Raw genomic sequence first — 18,744 nt, 5'->3', positions numbered from 1 at the left:
GTATTCATAGATGATATTTTGGTGTATTCGAGGTCTAGAGAACAGCATGAGGAGCATTTGAAGGAGACCCTTGGAGTTTTAAGAGCGGAGAAGCTTTATGCCAAATTCTCCAAGTGTGAGTTCTGGTTACGAGAGGTCCAGTTCTTGGGACATCTCGTCAACTAGAATGGGATATTGGTCAATCCGGCCAAGATTGAGGCGGTCATGAGGTGGAGGTGTCGAGATCGCCCACCGAGATTAGGAGCTTTCTGGGATTGGTCAGCTATTATCGGAGATTTATTAAGGATTTCTCCAAGATCACTGTGCCACTTACCAAGATGACCCGGAAGGGTGTCGCTTTTTCCTGGGGTCCGGAGCTGCAGACCTCATTTGAGACACTTCGTCGGAAGTTGTGCGAAGCCCCGGTGCTCGCACTCCTGGAAGGGATGGAGGATTTTGTGGTGTACTGTGATGCATCGATATCCGGATTGGGAGCAGTGCTTATGTAGAGAGGGCATGTGATAGCATATGCATCGAGGCAGCTGAAGTCTCATGAGTCGAGGTATCCCACCCACGACCTGGAGCTGGGGGCTGTGGTGTTCGCCCTCAAGATCTGGCTTCACTATTTGTATGGGGTTCGGTGTACCATATACACGGACCACAAGAGTCTGAAGTACTTGATGGATCAGCCCAACCTGAATATGCGCCAGAGGAGATGGTTGGATGTGGTAAAGGATTATGATTGTGAGATCCTGTACCACCCGGGCAAGGCTAATGTTGTAGCCGACGCTTCGAGCCGTAGGGCGGAGAGCGCCCCGATACGAGACGTTTGTATGAGGTTGACAGTGATGACCGGTGTTGGATACCATTCAAGGGGCCCAGGCGGAGGCCATAAGACCGGGGAACCGCAAAAGGGAGCGGGTCATCGGGCAGGTATCCGAGTTCATTACCGATAGTCGAGGACTTATGACTTTCAGGGCCGGATTTGGGTACGTTTGTGGGCGGAGCGCGTACCATCTTGTTAGAAGAGGCCCATAGGTCGAGGTTCTCGATCCATCCCAGGGCCACTAAGATGTTTTTGGACCTAAAAAGGGAATATTGGTGGCCCTGTATGAAGAGAGATGTTGCATGGTTTGTGGAGAGGTGCTTGACCTGTCGCAAGGTTAAGGCCTAGCACCAGCGTCCACATGGTAAGTTGCAGCCATTTGAGATTCCCGAGTGGAAGTGGGAGCAGGTTACCATGGATTTTATCACCAAATTGCCAAGGACTGCAAGAGGTATCGATGCAATTTGGGTGATTTTGGACAGGTTGACGAAGAGCGCACACTTTCTTGCTATCAGTGAGAGCTCTTCTGCTGAGAGGCTAGCATAGTTGTATGTGAGGGAGGTGGTATCGCGACATGGAGTTCCGATCTCGATTGTTTCAGATCGAGATGTGTGATTTACTTCTAGATTTTGGAAAAAGTTTCACGAGGAGTTGGGTACGAGGCTGCATTTCAGTACCGCATACCACCCACAGACGGACGGACAGAGTGAGCGGACGATTTGGACGCTCGAGGACAGGCTTCGGGCATGCGTATTGGATTTCGGAGGGAGTTGGGACACGTATTTTCCCTTGGCTGAATTTTCCTATAACAACAACCATCACTCGAGCATTGGTATGCCACCCTTTGAGCTGTTATATGGGAGGAGGTGTCGGACCCCCATTTGTTGGGGTGAAGTAGGGCAACATGTGATGGGTAGTACGAAGATAGTACTTCGTACGACGGAGCAGATACAGCAGGTCAGACAAAGGTTGTTGACCGCTCAGAGTCGCTAGAAAAGTTATGCAGATAGGCGACGATCCGAGCTCGAGTTTCAGATTGGGGATTTTGTACTCCTGAAGGTGTCTCCTTGGAAAAGAGTGATTCGATTCAGGAGGAGGGGCAAGTTAGGGCACCGGTATATTGGGCCGTTTAGATTGATTGCGAGGGTAGGCAGAGTAGCATATCGATTGGAGCTACCTGTGGAGTTGAGCCAGATTCATGATACCTTCCACGTGTCTCAGTTGAGGAAGTGTATAGTTGACGAGTCGACGGTAGTGCCACTGGAGGATATTCAGGTGGATGCGGGCTTGAATTATGCCAAGAAACCAATTGCGATTTGGGATCGGAAGATCAAGGTTCTGAGGAACAAGGAGGTACCGTTGGTGCAGGTTCAGTGGCAGCATCGGAAGGGGCCGAGCTGACGTGGGAGTCATAGTCAGAGATGCGGGAGCAGCATCCAGAGTTGTTTTCGGTATAAGACTTCGAGGGCGAAGTCTGGTTCTAGTGGGGGAGAATTGTAACATCTCGAAATTCAGGTTCAACCATTTAACCCTTCTCCTTTTCCAAGTTGTCATGTTAGGTCCCTCGGTGTAAAAGCTAAGCTTGTGATTACGCTGGGCGTACTAAGGAGTACGCTACGCATATTCGCGCACTTATTTTGTACGCGGATTCATCCGGGTACGCTGGGTGTACCTAAGGTTACGCCGGGTGTAACCGGCCCCGATGCAAAACCCTAATATGAATTGAGGGCAATAAAAGGAATGAGATGGTCTTGTCCCTCAGCCACCATCTTACAGAAAGAAACCCTAAGAGAGTATTCCCTTCGTTTTTAGCTTGGGTGTGAGTGTTCTAAGCTTCAAAGTGCCATTTCAAGGTTGTGAAAGAGAAGAGGAGGCCATTGTAGAAGCTAGAAGTTGGTGGACAAGTGTAGATCTAAGGACTACAAAGGGTGGAGCTTCTTCCTGAGGTAAAAAGTTGAGATATTGCCTTGTTGTTTGTGTTGTGTGCTTCTTGGACCAAATTCTAGGGTTTTTGGTCCCAAGATGGAGACTTTATGAGCAAGTAGTCTCCATTGGCCTAGATCTATCATATTTCAGGACTATATGAGTTGTATGTTCATAAAAATGCAATGTTGGACGTGAATGTTGAGCCATGCATGAGATCTAGACTTTTGGAGGAGAAAGGAAAGTTGTTAGAAGGTGTGGGGAACCTTTATAGACATGCAAAGGCTTAAAGGTTTCGACTTTATGGATTAAGAGGTGTTAGAATGGCCAGATCTGGAATGTGGGATTGTGTCTTAACTGTTTAAGATACTTAAATGAGCAAAGTAAGAAACTGGGATTTACGCTGGGCGTAATCCCAATATGCGCCGCGTAGAGGGTCACATTCCCCGTTTCTGGAGTGCAAGGGTACGCCCCGCGTACAGGAGTTGGTACGCCCCGCGTACTGCTTGCTGTTGACTTTTGTTGACTTTTAGGGTTTTAGTCAACATGTGGACTTTTGAGTCAGGGAGGGGTAAAATGGTCTTTTACCCTTCTGTGGGATTGTAGAAAGGGGTGTAGTATAGCCTCGAGAGCCGTTAATGATTTGGAATGATTATTTGTTATGATTAGGCGAGGCTAGGTTGTTGTTTTGAGATTCATAGATATCGAGCACGTGAGATTCTAGACATCATACGAGGTGAGTCTTCTCACTATACTGTACGTGGAAGGGTACCTATATGTGACCGGAAGGTCTGGTATGCTACGAGATATATGCATTGTATGCTTTGAGTGCCTGTTTCGTATGTGCTCTGTATGTGATATGTATGCTATGCTTGATATGGGCCAGAAGGCATTATGTTATGGGCCGGAAGGCATTATGATATGGGCCGGAAGGCAATATGATGTGGACCGGAAGGTCGGGGAGTTATGGACCGGAAGGTCGACACGGGTAGGACCGGAAGGTTTACCGGGTCGGGACGGAAGTCCCCTAAGACACATGGACCGGAAGGTCGTGTGGAGTATGGCCTGGAAAGGTGTATGTGTGTAAGCGGTATTTTGGGGAACTCACTAAGCTTCTTGCTTACAGTGTCTATGTGTAATGTGTTTCAGGTTCTAGCGAGGACCATGGGAAGGCGACGGCATGACTCGTACACACACATGCGGATTTGGATATGTTTGATCTTGGGATTGATATGTTTTGTATTATGACCATGGTACATTGGATTTTTATGGTTTGTTTTGAATGAAATTATGTTTTAAGAAATGAAAAATTATTTTGAAAATTTACGTTGTTACATGCAAGGGGTAAGATAACCTATGGCATTCTTATTTATGGAATTCGGGTTCTAAAATTAATTAACCTTCCATTACTTGGTAATGAAATATTGATTTTTTACTAGTAAGGATGTTGATATTTTTTGTAAGGATTTTTTATGATGATGATTAACATACGTATCAAAGGTTTGTACAAATGGCTTTAATTTTAGTACCTATTAAATTCAAGATTAGTCCAATATGTTTAATAATATAGTAAATATAATAAAAATAAAGATAAAGATAAAAATAAAAATATTAGTTTCATTATTGTTCAAATGGATTTAGGAAACAATCAGAAAGCATGAATTAAAGAGTATATCACATTGGCTTTATCTTTAGTGATTGTCAAACGGGTTAGAAATACGACCTATTATCCCCATTCTTGTTTATTTACATTGCATGAGATTAAATTTAGTATTGTCAATATCATCTCGACACTTAACAATATAGATATAAAATTGTCTAATATTTTTTATTTTCAGGTGGGGATGGAAATATCATTCTATTTTGGCTCTATGATTGGCTTGGGAATGGATCTTTGGCATCAAAGTTTTCGTCCTTATGTGCGCTTGACAAAAGAAAATCATGTTATTTATTTGACAGATGGGTCGATGTCACATACTTGTGGGCTTGGAAGCGGCATCCCAAAAATCCACAAGAATTGTTGGATTTGGATTCTATTGTCAGCCTTACTAGTCAAGTTGTCTGTTCCAACGGGTCAGATGCATGGAGGTTGAGATTAGCGGTGGATGACATCTTTCGTGTGAGCGATCTTCGAGATCTGATTGACAGTAAGCTTACTGTTCCGGTGAATAACCCCACGGTTTGACTTCATTTAGTTCCTATCAAGTGTATTAGTTTTGTCTGAAGGACATGTATGGGGCGTATTCATACGACGATGACACTTTCCAAGAGAGGTATCAACATTTCATCTATCTCATGTCAAATGTGTTCCAATGGTGTGGATATTATGGATCATATTCTCTTGGAATGTCCTGATGCGGTTGATTCTCTAGTTTGGATTTTCAATTGGTGTGGCATCCCCTTTAAAATGCTTCGTTTGATTTCAGATTTCCTTAATTTCGCAGCGACATGGGGAAACTGTCCAAAAAATAGGAAAATATTTATGGCAATATGGTATGGCTTTTTATAGTGTATGTGGAAGACAATGAATGATGTTTGGTTTAAAGGTGCGCGATTGAACTCTCTAAAGTTGGTGGATAATGTGCTTTTAGTGGTCTTTAGTTGGATGAAACATAGGGGCAATTTTGGAAATTGTAAATGAGAATTTTGGATTTGTTCCCTTTTGACATTTTGTAAGTTGCTTTGTTGTCTCTTTGCCCGTTCTTTTTTCTTTTAGGTCGTGGTTTCAATAAGATCCGCCGGTTCCAAAAAAAATAAAAATAAATAAACATCGTCTTGGAGGAAGCAAAAGAAAACAAGTGTTTATAAGGTCATCTCCAATGAGAGTTTAATGGGAGGTTTAATGGAGAGTTTAATCTCATTAAACTCAAAATCCCCATTGTGGGAAAATGACTAGGATTCAATAGAATAGGAAGTTCAATCCCCATTGAACTCTATTCTCTCTCATCTCTCACACACATACACACACACACACACACACATATATATATATATATATATATATATATATATATATATATATATATTAAAATTATTTTTTATTTTAAAATTTTATTTAATGTTAATTTTAATTGTAGTTTTTAATTTTTATTTTCATGTTAATTAATTTTTTTAAAAATAACAGTAAATAAAAAGAAAATGATAAATGATGTGACAATCCATTAAATTGTATAGAGTTTAATGGAGTGTAAAGTTTAATGGGTAAATTGTATAGTGAGTGAAATGTACATGTGTCAATCCATTGAACTTATATGTGTTTAATGCATTGGAGATGGTCTAAAGGCTTACGATTACCATATAATGAGCCTTTAATTACACATCTCCGATACGTAGATTTTGTAACACTCCTTTGTGATTGGGCTATGGAAAATGATAGAAATTTGAACAAAATTTTGTGATGCTTTAAATTATCTTCGTGCGTTAAAGTTTGTTTGACCAAAAAGTAAATTCTTCCGAATTTGTTCTCTAGAATCAAAAGTTGATTTGTAGCTCGTCGCATCCGTTGATACATCGGAAAACTGTAGTTCAGGCATCTAGGACTCCTTCGATGGCTAGAGTCGTACATTGGAATCCAGTTATCCAAAAATTTCTCTCTAGACACCATACAATGGGAAGCTTCTACTCTTTTTTCGGTAATCGTCTAGCGTTATGTAAAACTATTATACCATCGGGTTTTTTTCCACCGAACACAAAGTTGGACACTCTCTCTCTCTCTCTCTCTTTTAATTTAGTTTTTTTTTAATAACTTACTTTATAGATAACTAAATGTTGTATTTATAGAATAAATAAAGAAAATATATTAAAATATGTGAATGTATGTTCTCTACAAATTGATACTAATGTTGGTATAATTTTTTGTATTCATTTTATATAAAAGATTGGTTTTAGCTTGGTTGGTTTGGGTTGTTAATGGATATAAAAAAATATTAAGGTTGATCGAGTTGTATAGATGGAAGAGAGATAATCTAATAAATGGTTAGTTTTGGTTGTTGATAGGAGTAGTGTTATGAGAAACCTTGATACCAGTTTATGCGCATTATAGAAAGCACATATTAAGGTCGTAAAATGCTCAGAAAAAAACTAGTTGTAATTTTTTGAGGGTTCGTGTTGGAAAAAAAGAAACATGTTCGCATGGGATAATAATGGTGGCCATTCCATGTCAATAGGAACAATATGTGGTCGGAGGTGATCAAGTCCATTTATGGATATGAAGGTGGTTTCACTAACCAATCAAGCACAAAAGAGGCGTGGGGTTGTTTGGGTAGGATAACTAATCTTTCACGTTTCACATGTTCTATCACAACTTAATCTATCATTTCAAAATTATTTACCTTGTTCATATGGCGACATTGATGTTCTATTTTGGCAGTGGAATTTATTTAAAATGGACTTATATATGGTCTCCTTTTTTTTCAGACACTACATTGACGAAAATTCCATCTCTCAGTTTATTTATTCATGGAAAATGGAATAATCTAGTCCACAACAAACTTAAAATCTTAGTATGGAGCACTATTAGAAAAAAAAAAAACCATTTGATGACATACATTGAGTATTATTAAAATGTACAAATGTACACATGTATGTGTCTTATTGAAGCCCCGGTCATAAATCACACATGACATACATTGACATATTTTTAAGACCAACATTTGCAACTGACATTTGTATGTCGTGATATTTTAGCTTTTTTTAAACACATGACAGTACAATTATGGCAGACAATTTGTATGTCATGATGTATGTTTATATAAAAAAAAATCAAGATTTACTAATATTCAAATTAAGAACATATATTTAATTTCTCATAGTACAAAATTAAATATAATACACAAAAAAGATAACCTATTGCACAAAATATAGTATGTCAAATACAAAGAATCATTTCAATTGTAAATAAATATAAATATATTGCTATTGTAGGTTACGTATTCCTATAGTCGTTTCATTGCTAAAAAAACACCAAATGCAAAGATAGACCTTAACCAGTGATGAAACTCAATGAACATCATAGAAAATATATGAAAATTGTTGGAATTTTTAGAGAGTGACAAATCAAAATCCTAAAAATAAGTCTAAATACAAGTCGATTTTGTAACGTCGTTACTGAAGCAAGGAAATGGTGAGGTTTGAGTCGACACATTACTCAATACCCTAAAGCTTAAAGAAATTGAGAGAATTGTTAGCCGTATATTCTGTTTATATATATTGTTTGTATGGACTATATTTATTGTAAGGGTCCATGTATTTATTCAGCTCATTTTGTATTGTACCCTACGTATATATATTTGTGTTAATGTAATTATTGGATTCATGGGAAAATATTTAGTTAACATGGTATCCAGCTTGTTTCTCTAAAGCGATCCTATTTTTTCTCTCTTATTTCTTTCTGTTGACGGCAACCTCTTTTCTTCTCCCCCTTTTTTTTTTGTTTCTTCTTTTCTTCTGCTTACCATGGCTAATGATAAGATCTATGGTATTACAAACATCAAATCATATGTGCCTCTTATATTGGATTTGGATCGTTTGAACTATGATCCTTGGAGAGAGTTATTCAAAACCCATTGCATTGGTTACTTGGTCTTTGATCATCTTGACGGTACCAATCTTAAACTTGCCGACAAAGAATGGTGCAAAGTGGACTCCATTGTTAAGCAATGGATTTATGGCACTATATCTCAAACTCTCCTGCAAACAATCTTGAAGAATGATTCTACCTCTCATGAAGATTGGACAACCATTGAAAACCTTTTCCGAGAAAACAAAGAAGCAAAGGTGTTAGAGCTCGACAACGAATTGCGTCACATAGTTATCGGTGACTCATCTATTATGGAGTATTGTTCCCGTGTCAAAGCTATTTCCGATCTTTTTACCAACATTGGTGCACCCGTCCCAGAGAGAAATCTAGTCACATATGCCATCAACGGGCTATCACCAAAATATGATATCATCGCCACCACCATCCACCATAGAACATCGTTCCCGTCTTTCACTGAGATGCGCTCTATATTAACTCTTGAAGAGCAACAAATGACTCAAAATCAGAACTAGCTTATCCAATCGGCTCACTTTGATAATTCCTCTTCACCCACTGTTCTCAATGCCAACCACAATAATTAGGGTCAAAAATCAGATAGGGGGCAACATACTAACAATAATAATCAAGGCTATGGGAGAGGCGGAGGTAGGCGCGGTGGCAGAGGAGGCCGTTTCGGCAGATTAGGCGGTGGCCGACAGCAACCAAACGGTGGATCTTACCCACCTGCAACGTTCAACAGTAGCGGGGGGAGCTGGGTTTTCTATCCGGGTCCTCTCTTTTCTTCGTTCAAGAATCAGCGCCCTACCTTAAGTGGTGGGCTTCTTTCTTTTAGTCAACAACTGGCCCAATGGCATCCTAATTCTCGTCAATCTCAAGTGGTCCAACAACAGTGTAACGCCTATAGATCCGGGGTAGTCAAATTAGAGATAATAGGGGTCAAAAACGACTTTTCGACAAAAGATTATTTAGAATAAATAATCTTAACCAAGTTGTAGAATACGTCTCAAGGGCTCCGTACATATAAAGAGCGTCGAAATCCGAGTTATAACGAAGAAGTTATGGCCCCTCTGTAACAACGTAATTTTCAAAACAAATTTTTCATTTCTTTAAAACATGATTTCATTCAAAACCAACCATAAAAATCCAATGTAACATAGTCATGATACAAAACATGTCAAATCCCAAGATCAACTAAATCCAAATCCGCTTGCGGGTGTGTGTACGAGTCATGCCGGCGCCTTCCCACGGTCCTCGCTAGTACCTGAAACACATAACACAACAGCTGTAAGCATAAATGCTTAGTGAGTTCCCCAATACACCACTTACACACATACGCCCTTCCAAGCCATGACCTTCCGGTCCATGTGTCTCAGGGGACTTTCGTCCCAACCCGGTAAACCTTCCGGTCTTCCCCGTGTCGACCTTACGGTCCATAACTCTCTGACCTTCCGGTCCACATCATAATGCCTTCCGACCCATAACATAATGCCTTCCGGCCCATATCAACATGGCATACAAATCACATACATAGCGCATACGAAACAGGCAACTCATACAATGCATATATTTCATAACATACCAGACCTTCCGGTCACACATAGGTACCCTTCCAAGTACAGTATAGTGAGAAGACTCATCTCGTATGATGTCTAGTGTCTCACGTGCTCGATATCTCTAAATCTCGCAACAACAACCTAGCATCGCCTAATCACATCAAATAATTATTTCAAATCATTAACGGCTCTCAAGGCTATACTATTTTCCTTTCTAAAATTCCACAGAAGGGTAAAAGACCATTTTACCCCTCCCTGACCCAAAAATCCACATGTTGACTAAAACCCTAATAGTCAACAAAAGTCAATAGCAAGAAGTATGCGGGACGTACCAGATCCTGTACGCGGGGCGTACCCTTGCTTTCCAGAAACGGGGTACACGACCCTCTACCGGGCGCGTACTGGGATTACGCCCAGCGTAATGCCCAGTTTCTTTATCCAACACATTCAGGTCTTAATCGGTTAAGACTTGCATCCAAACTTCAGATCTGACTCCTCTAATGTGTCTTAATCCATAAAGTTGAAACCTTTAAGACTTTGCATGGCTGAAAGGGTCACTTTGTACTCAAAACACCTTTCCTCTTTCCATAATGAGGCTATAACTCATGCATGACACAAGATCCATGTCCAAGACTAGATTTTTATGACTCCTCAACACATATTACACTAGAAAAGGTCAGATCTAAGCTTATGGAGACTCTTTGCACATAAAGTCTCCAACTTTGAACCAAAAACCCTAAAAATGGTCCAACAAGTAAAACTTATGAAGAACAAGGAAATCTTTGAGCTTTATACCTCAAAAAGGATCTCCAACCACTGTAGAGCTCGGATCTACACTTGTTCTTCAACATCTAGCTCCAATAATGGATCCTTCTTCTCCTTCTTCACCTTGAAAAGACAACTTCAAGCTCAAAAACACACACACACAAGCCAAAGCACGAATCTCAGCTCTCCAAGGACTCACTCAAGGGTGTATGGTGGCTAGGGCAAAGGACTACATGTTTCTTTTATAGTGCAAGGCCAGGAATTAGGGTTTTGAATCTGGGCCGATTACGCCCGGCGTAACCTTTCGTACGCCCAGCGTACCCGGATGGACCCGCGTACAAAATAAGCGCGCGAGTACGAGCGGCATACCCCCAGTACGCCCAGCGACTCACCAAATCCACCTTTCAACTTTAAGGGACTAATTTGACAATTCTCCAAAATAGAAGGGTCATAAAACTAACCTGGCTTTCGGGCTGTTACAATTCTCCCCCATTAGAACCAGACTTCGCCCTCGAAGTCTCATGCTGTGAACAACTCCGGATGCTGCTCCCGCATCTCCGACTCTGGCTCCCAGGTCAGCTCGGACCCTCTCCGATGTTGCCACTGGACCTGAACCAGGGGCACTTCCTTGTTCCTCTAAACCCTGATCCTCCGATCCAAGATTGCGATCGGTTTCTCAGCATAATTCAAACTTGTGTCCACCTGGATATCCTCTAATGGTACCACTGCCAACTCATCGGCAATAGACTTCCTCAACTGCGACACGTAGAAGGTATCATGAATATGGTCCAACTCTGCAGGTAGCTCCAAGCGGTACGCTACCTTGCCCACCCTCGCGATCACCCTAAACGACCCAATATAATGGGGTGCCAGCTTGCCCCGCTTCCTGAATCGGATCACTCCTTTCCAAGGAGATACCTTCAGGAGCACATAATCACCGACCTGGAACTCGAGTTCGGATCGTCGCCTATCTGCATAACTCTTCTGGCGACTCTGAGCGGTCAACAACCTCTGTCTAACCTGTTGTATCTGCTCTGTTGTCTGAAGCACTATCTCTATACTACCCATCACACGCTGCCCTACCTCGCCCCAGCAAATGGGGGTACGACACCTCCTTCCATACAACAGCTCAAAAGGTGGCATACCAATGCTCGAGTGATGACTGTCGTTATAGGAAAACTCAGCCAAGGGCAAATACATGTCCAACTCCCGCCGAAATCCAATACACAGGCTCGAAGCATGTCCTCGAGCGTCTGAATCGTCCGCTCGCTCTGCCCGTCGGTCTGAGGGTGGTATGAGGTACTGAAATGCAGCCTTATACCCAACTCCTCGTGAAACGTCTTCCAAAATCTGGAAGTAAAACGCACATCTCGGTCTGAAACAATCAAGATCGGAACTCCATGTCGCGATACCACCTCCCTCACGTACAACTCTGCCAACCTCTCAGCAGAAGATCTTTCACTGATAGCAAGGAAGTGAGTGCTCTTCGTCAACCTGTCCACGATCAACCAAATCGTGTCGACACCCCTGGCAGTCCTCGGCAATTTGGTGATAAAATCCATGGAGATTTATTCCTACTTCCACTCGGGAATCTCTAACGGCTGTAACTTACCATGCGGCCGCTGGTGCTCGGCCTTAACCTTGCGACAGGTCAAGCACCTCTCTACGAACCATGCCACATCCCTTTTCATATAGGGCAACCAATACTCCTTCTTCAGGTCCAAATACATCTTAGTGGCCCCGGGGTGGATCGAGAACTTCGATCTATGTGCCTCCTCCATCAAGACGGTACGTGTCCCTCCCACAAACGGTACCCAAACCCGACCGTGGAAGGTCATAAGTCCTCGACTATCAGTAACAAACTCTGATACCTGCCCGATCACTCGCTCTCTCTTGTGGTTTTCCGGTCTCACGGCCTCCGCTTGGGCCCCTCGAATGGTGTCCCATACCGGATTCATCACTGTCAATCTCATGCAAATATCTCAAATCGGAGCGCCCTCCACCCTGCGGCTCAAGGCATCGGTTACCACATTAGCTTTGCCCGGGTGGAACAGGATCTCACAATCATAATCCTTTACTACATCCAACCATCTCCTCTGGCGCATATTCAGGTTGGGCTGATCCATCAAATACTTCAAGCTCTTGTGGTCCGTGTATATCGTACACCGAACCCCATACAAATAGTGACGCCAAATCTTGAGGGCGAACACTACAGCCCCCAATTCCAGATCATGAGTGGAATACCTCGACTCATGGGGCTTAAGCTGCCTCGATGCATATGCTATCACATGCCCCCTCTACATAAGCATCGCTCCCAATCTGGATATCGATGCATCACAATATACCACGAAATCCTCCATCCCTTCCGGAAGGGCTAACACCGGGGCTTCGCATAATCTCTGGCGAAGTGTCTCGAACGAGGTCTGCTGCTCCGGACCCCAAGAAAATGCAACACCCTTCCGGGTCAACTTGGTGAGTGGCACGGCGATCTTGGAGAAATCCCTGATGAATCTCCGATAATAGCCTGCCAACCCTAAGAAACTCCTGATCTCAGTAGGTGACATTGGCACCTCCCAACTCATCACAGCCTCAATCTTGGCCGGATCGACCAATATCCCATGCTAGTTAACGAGATGTCCTAGGAACTAGACCTCCCATAACCAAAAATCACACTTGGAGAATTTGGCGTAAAGCCTCTCCGATCTCAGTACTTCGAGGATTTCCCTCAAATTCTCCTCATGCTGCTCTCTGGATTTTGAATATACTAATATATCATCGATGAAAACAATCACCGATCGATCTAGCATCGGACTGCACACCCTGTTCATGAGATCCATGAACGTAGCTGGTGCATTGGTGAGTCCAAAAGGCATCACCACAAACTCGTAATGCCCATAACGAGTTATGAACGTTGTCTTCTGGATATCTTCATCCCGAACCCTCATCTGATGATAACCCGATCTCAAATCTATCTTGGAGAACCAAGACACTCCCTGCAACTGATCGAACAAATCGTCGATCCTCGGTAACGGATAACGATTCTTGATCGTCAACTTGTTCAACTCCCGATAATCAATACACATCCGGTGTGAACCATTCTTCTTCTTGACAAAAAGGATCGGCGCTCCCCAAGGTGAGCTACTCGGTATAATAAACCCCTTTCCCAACAGCTCCTGAAGCTGCGAGGATAACTCTTGCATCTCTGGCGACGCAAGGCGATAAGGCGCCTTGGCGCTAGGTGCTGCTCCCAGAACCAAATCGATACGGAACTCCACTTGCCTCTCGGGAGGCACACCCGGTAGTTCCTCAGGAAAAACATCCGGAAACGCACACATTATCGGAACCTTATCAATCAAACTTGGCCTCCCAGTGGCCACTCGTGTGTCCATCACATAGGCTACGAATCCACTGCAGCCTTTTTGCAAACTCTGTCTCGCCCTAGCAGCCGAACAAAACGCTGACCCACATCGGGTTCCCTCACCGAACACCGTAAGTACTCCCCCACTAGGGTCTCGTATCGTAACCAACTGACACTCGTAGTCTATAACAGCTCCATTTCGGTTCAACCAATCCATGCCCACTATAACACACACATCCCCCATCGCAATCGGGACCAGATCTATCGGGAACTCCACACTGAAGATCTCAAGGATACCTCCTCGAATCACATCCGTAGCATACACTGCTCGCTCATCAGCTATGGAAACTTGCAGAGGTTGACCCAACGCCTCTCGACGGATACTAATGTGCTAACTAAATGCCAAGGAAACAAACGACCGACTCGCATCCGAGTCAAATAACACTAACGCAGGTACAAAATTCACAAGAAAAGTACCTATGCATAACATAATATAAGCATAATATCTCAGACTTCAATAAATAGAGAGAGCAATAGATATTGGCCACAACGTCGAGTGCTGCGCGGACCTCCTCCGATGTCAGCTGGAAAGCTCTCCCACAAGCCTTCGGAGCCTCGGTCTTCACTGATCGAACCTCAGTAACCCTAGCAGCAGGTGCAGATCCCTGCGCTGACCCCTGATGAAACGATATGCCCCTCCTTGCCACATTTGTAGCAAACACCCGATCGACAAGCTCCCTCATGACCCTTGCCGCACTTCCCGCAAGTGCGGCCCTTCTGGCCTCCAGTCCTCAAATCAGCTGGCTTGGCCCGCTTGGCTTCTGGCTGAGACTGAGTCGGTCGCCGATCCATCGTCTGAGACTTGGCCTCCTCCCTAGCCTGAGTCTCCAACTCGATCTCCCATTTCCGGGCATTTTCCTGAAGCTCAGCAAATGTACGGTACGTCGAGTTCGACACGAACTCTCAAATGTCCCTCCTCAAAATGCCCAAATACCGGCTCATCCGTGCCTGCTCAATAGACACCTGCTCAGGGCAGAACATCGCCCTCTCATGAAACTTCCGAGTAACCACAGTAACCGAATCATTACCCTGCTTGAGGGTCAAGAAATCCTGAATCAACCGTTCCCTCTCCACCGGGGGAACATACTTCCCTCTCCACCGGGGGAACATACTCGTCTCTAAACATAGAGGTGAACCTCTCCCAGGTCACATCAGAAATCTCTGCCAGAGTGAAGCTCGTTGTCACGAACTTCCACCAATCCTTCACCCCCAAGCGGAGCTGGTTCAGAGCGAACCATACCCTTAAGTGCTCTAGGCAAGAACATGTATAGAAACATCCCTCAATGTCAGAGATCCATCTCATCGCAACAATCGGGTCCTGCATCCCATCGCACTCTGGTGGCTTCGTCTTGCTGAATTCCCGAAACAACAACAAGTCACCTCCCTAAGGTCTGGCAGCAGTAGCTGTAGCAGCCGCAGGCTCAGTCACTGCTGCATACCGCTCATCAAAGGTCTCAATCAATGTGGTCCTGATGTCCCCAAACATCTCTGGAATCTCAGCCCAAATGGCAGCAACCACCTCCTCATGAATTAATCGACGGATCTCCTCGTCGCTGACACCACTGCTCTCATGTGTGTGTCGAGTCCCAACCATGATGCCTCTGAAATACAACATATAAATATCAGAGACTCGATCGAGCATACTCGCACTCGATAACGCAATCCTACTCATCCTCCGATGTCCAAAGGATTCTTACTTGGATTGCCCATTGATCCGGTGTCTTCAGTAGTGCGGGCCCTATACTACTGACCACACCGCATCAGCATTCACCCCAAGTCCTCCTCCTTGGATCTCGGATCACAAGTACTCTACTCTCACTATGCATTGGCTACCCTCCAATAGACCTCTCATGAGCTCCTAACTGCTACCTACTCGCTCTCAAGGCAACTCAGTAGCAGAAATCTCCTAGGCTAAGGCATCACAAATCAGGCCACTCTAGTCCTAATATGAATACCTAGCCTACTCTAACATGGATAATATAACATAACATATCTCATAACACATAATGTAAGGGTACATTGGGGATTCACCGTTCGGGCGTTGGCTGACCGTACACACTGATCTGTTCTGGTTGTCTCAAAACCTCTTGCTCTTTTATAAAATTTAGTTTTTATCGTTAAAAATTTCTCAAATCCTCAGTTTGAGTTCAGATACGCCCAAAGGTGCATCCGAGTCCCTCAAACCAAGACTCTGATACCAACTTGTAACAACGTAATTTTCAAAACAAAATTTTCATTTCTTTAAAACATGATTTCATTCAAAACCAACCATAAAAATCCAATGTAACATAGTCATGATACAAAACATGTCAAATCCCAAGATCAACGAAATCCAAATCTGCCTGCGGGTGTGTGTACGAGTCATGCCGACGCCTTCCCACGGTCCTCGCTAGTACCTGAAACACATAACACAACAGCAGTAAGCATAAATGCTTAATGAGTTCCCCAATATACCACTTACACACATACGCCCTACCAAGCCATGACCTTTCGGTCCATGTGTTTCAGGGGACTTCTGTCCCAACCCGGTAAACCTTCCGGTCTTCCCCGTGTCGACCTTACGGTCCATAACTCTCTGACCTTCCGGTCCACATCATAATGCCTTCCGCCCCATAACATAATGCCTTCCGACTCATATCAACTTGGCATACAAATCACATGCATAGCGCATACGAAACAGGAAACTCATACAATGCATATATCTCATAACATACCAAACCTTCCGGTCACACATAGGTACCCTTCCAAGTACAGTATAGTGAGAAGACTCACCTCGTATGATGTCTAGTGTCTCACGTGCTCGATATCTTTGAATCTCGCAACCACAACGTAGCCTCGCCTAATCACATCAAATAATTATTTCAAATCATTAACGGCTCTCAAGGCTATACTATTTTCCTTTCTAAAATTCCACAGAAGGGTAAAAGACCATTTTACCCCTCCCTGACCCAAAAATCCACATGTTGACTAAAACCCTAAAAGTCAACAAAAGTCAACAGCAAGCAGTACGCGGGGCGTACCCTTGCTTTCCAGAAACGGGGTACGCGACCCTCTACGCGGCACGTACTGGGATTACGCCCAGCGTAATGCCCAGTTTCTTTATCTAACACATTCAGGTCTTAATCGGTTAAGACTTGCATCCAAACTTCAGATCTGACTCCTCTAATGTGTCTTAATCCATAAAGTTGAAACCTTTAAGCCTTTGCATGGCTGAAAGGGTCACTTTGTGCTCAAAACACCTTTCCTCTTTCCATAATGAGGCTATAACTCATGCATGACACAAGATCCACGTCCAAGACTAGATTTTTATGACTCCTCAACACATATTACACTAGAAAAGGTCAGATCTATGCTTATGGAGACTCTTTGCACATAAAGTCTCCAACTTTGAACCAAAAACCCTAAAAATGGTCCAACAAGTAAAACTTATGAAGAACAAGGAAAGCTTTGAGCTTTATACCTCAGAAAGGATCTCCAACCACTGTAGAGCTCGGATCTACACTTGTTCTTCAACATCTAGCTCCAACAATGGATCCTTCTTCTCCTTCTTCACCTTGAAAAGACAACTTCAAGCTCAAAAACACACACACAAGCCAAAGCACGAATCTCAGCTCTCCAAGGACTCACTCAAGGGTGTATGGTGGCTAGGGCAAAGGACTACATGTTTCTTTTATAGTGCAAGGCCAGGAATTAGGGTTTTGTATCTGGGCCGGTTACGCCCGGCGTAACCTTTTGTACGCCCAGCGTACCCGGATGGACCCGCGTACAAAATAAGTGCGCGAGTACGCGCAGCGTACCTCCAGTACGCCCAGCATACTCACCAAATCCACCTTTCAACTTTATGGGACTAATTTGACAATTCTCTAAAATAGAAGGGTCATAAAACTAACCTGGCTTTTGGGCTATTACAATTCTCCCCCACTAGAACCAGACTTCGCCCTCGAAGTTTCATGATGTGAACAACTCCGGATGCTGCTCCCGCATCTCCGACTCTGGCTCCCAGGTCAGCTCAGACCCTCTCCGATGTTGCCACTGGACCTGAACCAGGGGCACTTCCTTGTTCCTCAAAACCCTGATCCTCCGATCCAAGATTGCGATCGGCTTCTCAGCATAATTCAAACTTGTGTCCACCTGGATATCCTCTAATGGTACCACTACCGAATCATCGGTAATACACTTCCTCAGCTGCGACACGTGGAAGATATCATGAATCTGGTCCAACTCTGCAGGTAGCTCCAAGCGGTACGCTACCTTACCCACCCTCGCGATCACCCTAAACGGCCCAATATACCGGGGTGCCAGCTTGCCCCGCTTCCTGAATTGGATCACTCCTTTCCAAGGAGATACCTTCAGGAGCACATAATCACCGACCTGGAACTCGAGTTCGGATCGTTGCCTATTTGCATAACTTTTCTGGCGACTCTGAGCGGTCAACAACCTCTTTCTAACCTGTTGTATCTGCTCTGTTGTCTGAAGCACTATCTCTATACTATCCATCACACGTTGCCCTACCTCGCCACAGAAAATGGAGGTACGATACCTCCTTCCATACAACAGCTCAAAAGGTGGCATACCAATGCTCGAGTGATGACTGCTGTTATAGGAAAACTCAGCCAAGGGCAAATACGTGTCCAACTCCCGCCGAAATCCAATACACATGCCCCAAGCAAGTCCTCGAGCGTCTGAATCGTCCGCTCGCTCTGGCCGTCGGTTTGAGGGTGGTATGTGGTACTGAAATACA

General features: G+C 43.8%; 1 protein-coding gene across 1 annotated transcript; it reads left to right on the top strand.

The window, feature by feature from the left end:
- Positions 1-8,182: 8,182 nt before the first annotated feature.
- On the top strand, positions 8,183-8,779 carry LOC145067898 (uncharacterized). Its single transcript, XM_079014928.1, has one exon. The coding sequence runs from the start codon at positions 8,183-8,185 to the stop codon at positions 8,777-8,779; it is 597 nt and encodes a 198-aa protein (XP_078871054.1).
- Positions 8,780-18,744: the final 9,965 nt, after the last annotated feature.

Source organism: Lactuca serriola, chromosome 8 (genome assembly GCF_051521515.1).
Source record: "Lactuca serriola cultivar US96UC23 chromosome 8, Lser_US96UC23_V15, whole genome shotgun sequence".
In the NCBI taxonomy this organism is placed as follows: domain Eukaryota; kingdom Viridiplantae; phylum Streptophyta; class Magnoliopsida; order Asterales; family Asteraceae; genus Lactuca; species Lactuca serriola.
Note: the sequence above shows the minus strand (reverse complement) of the source record. Positions and strands in the feature narration are given on the sequence as shown.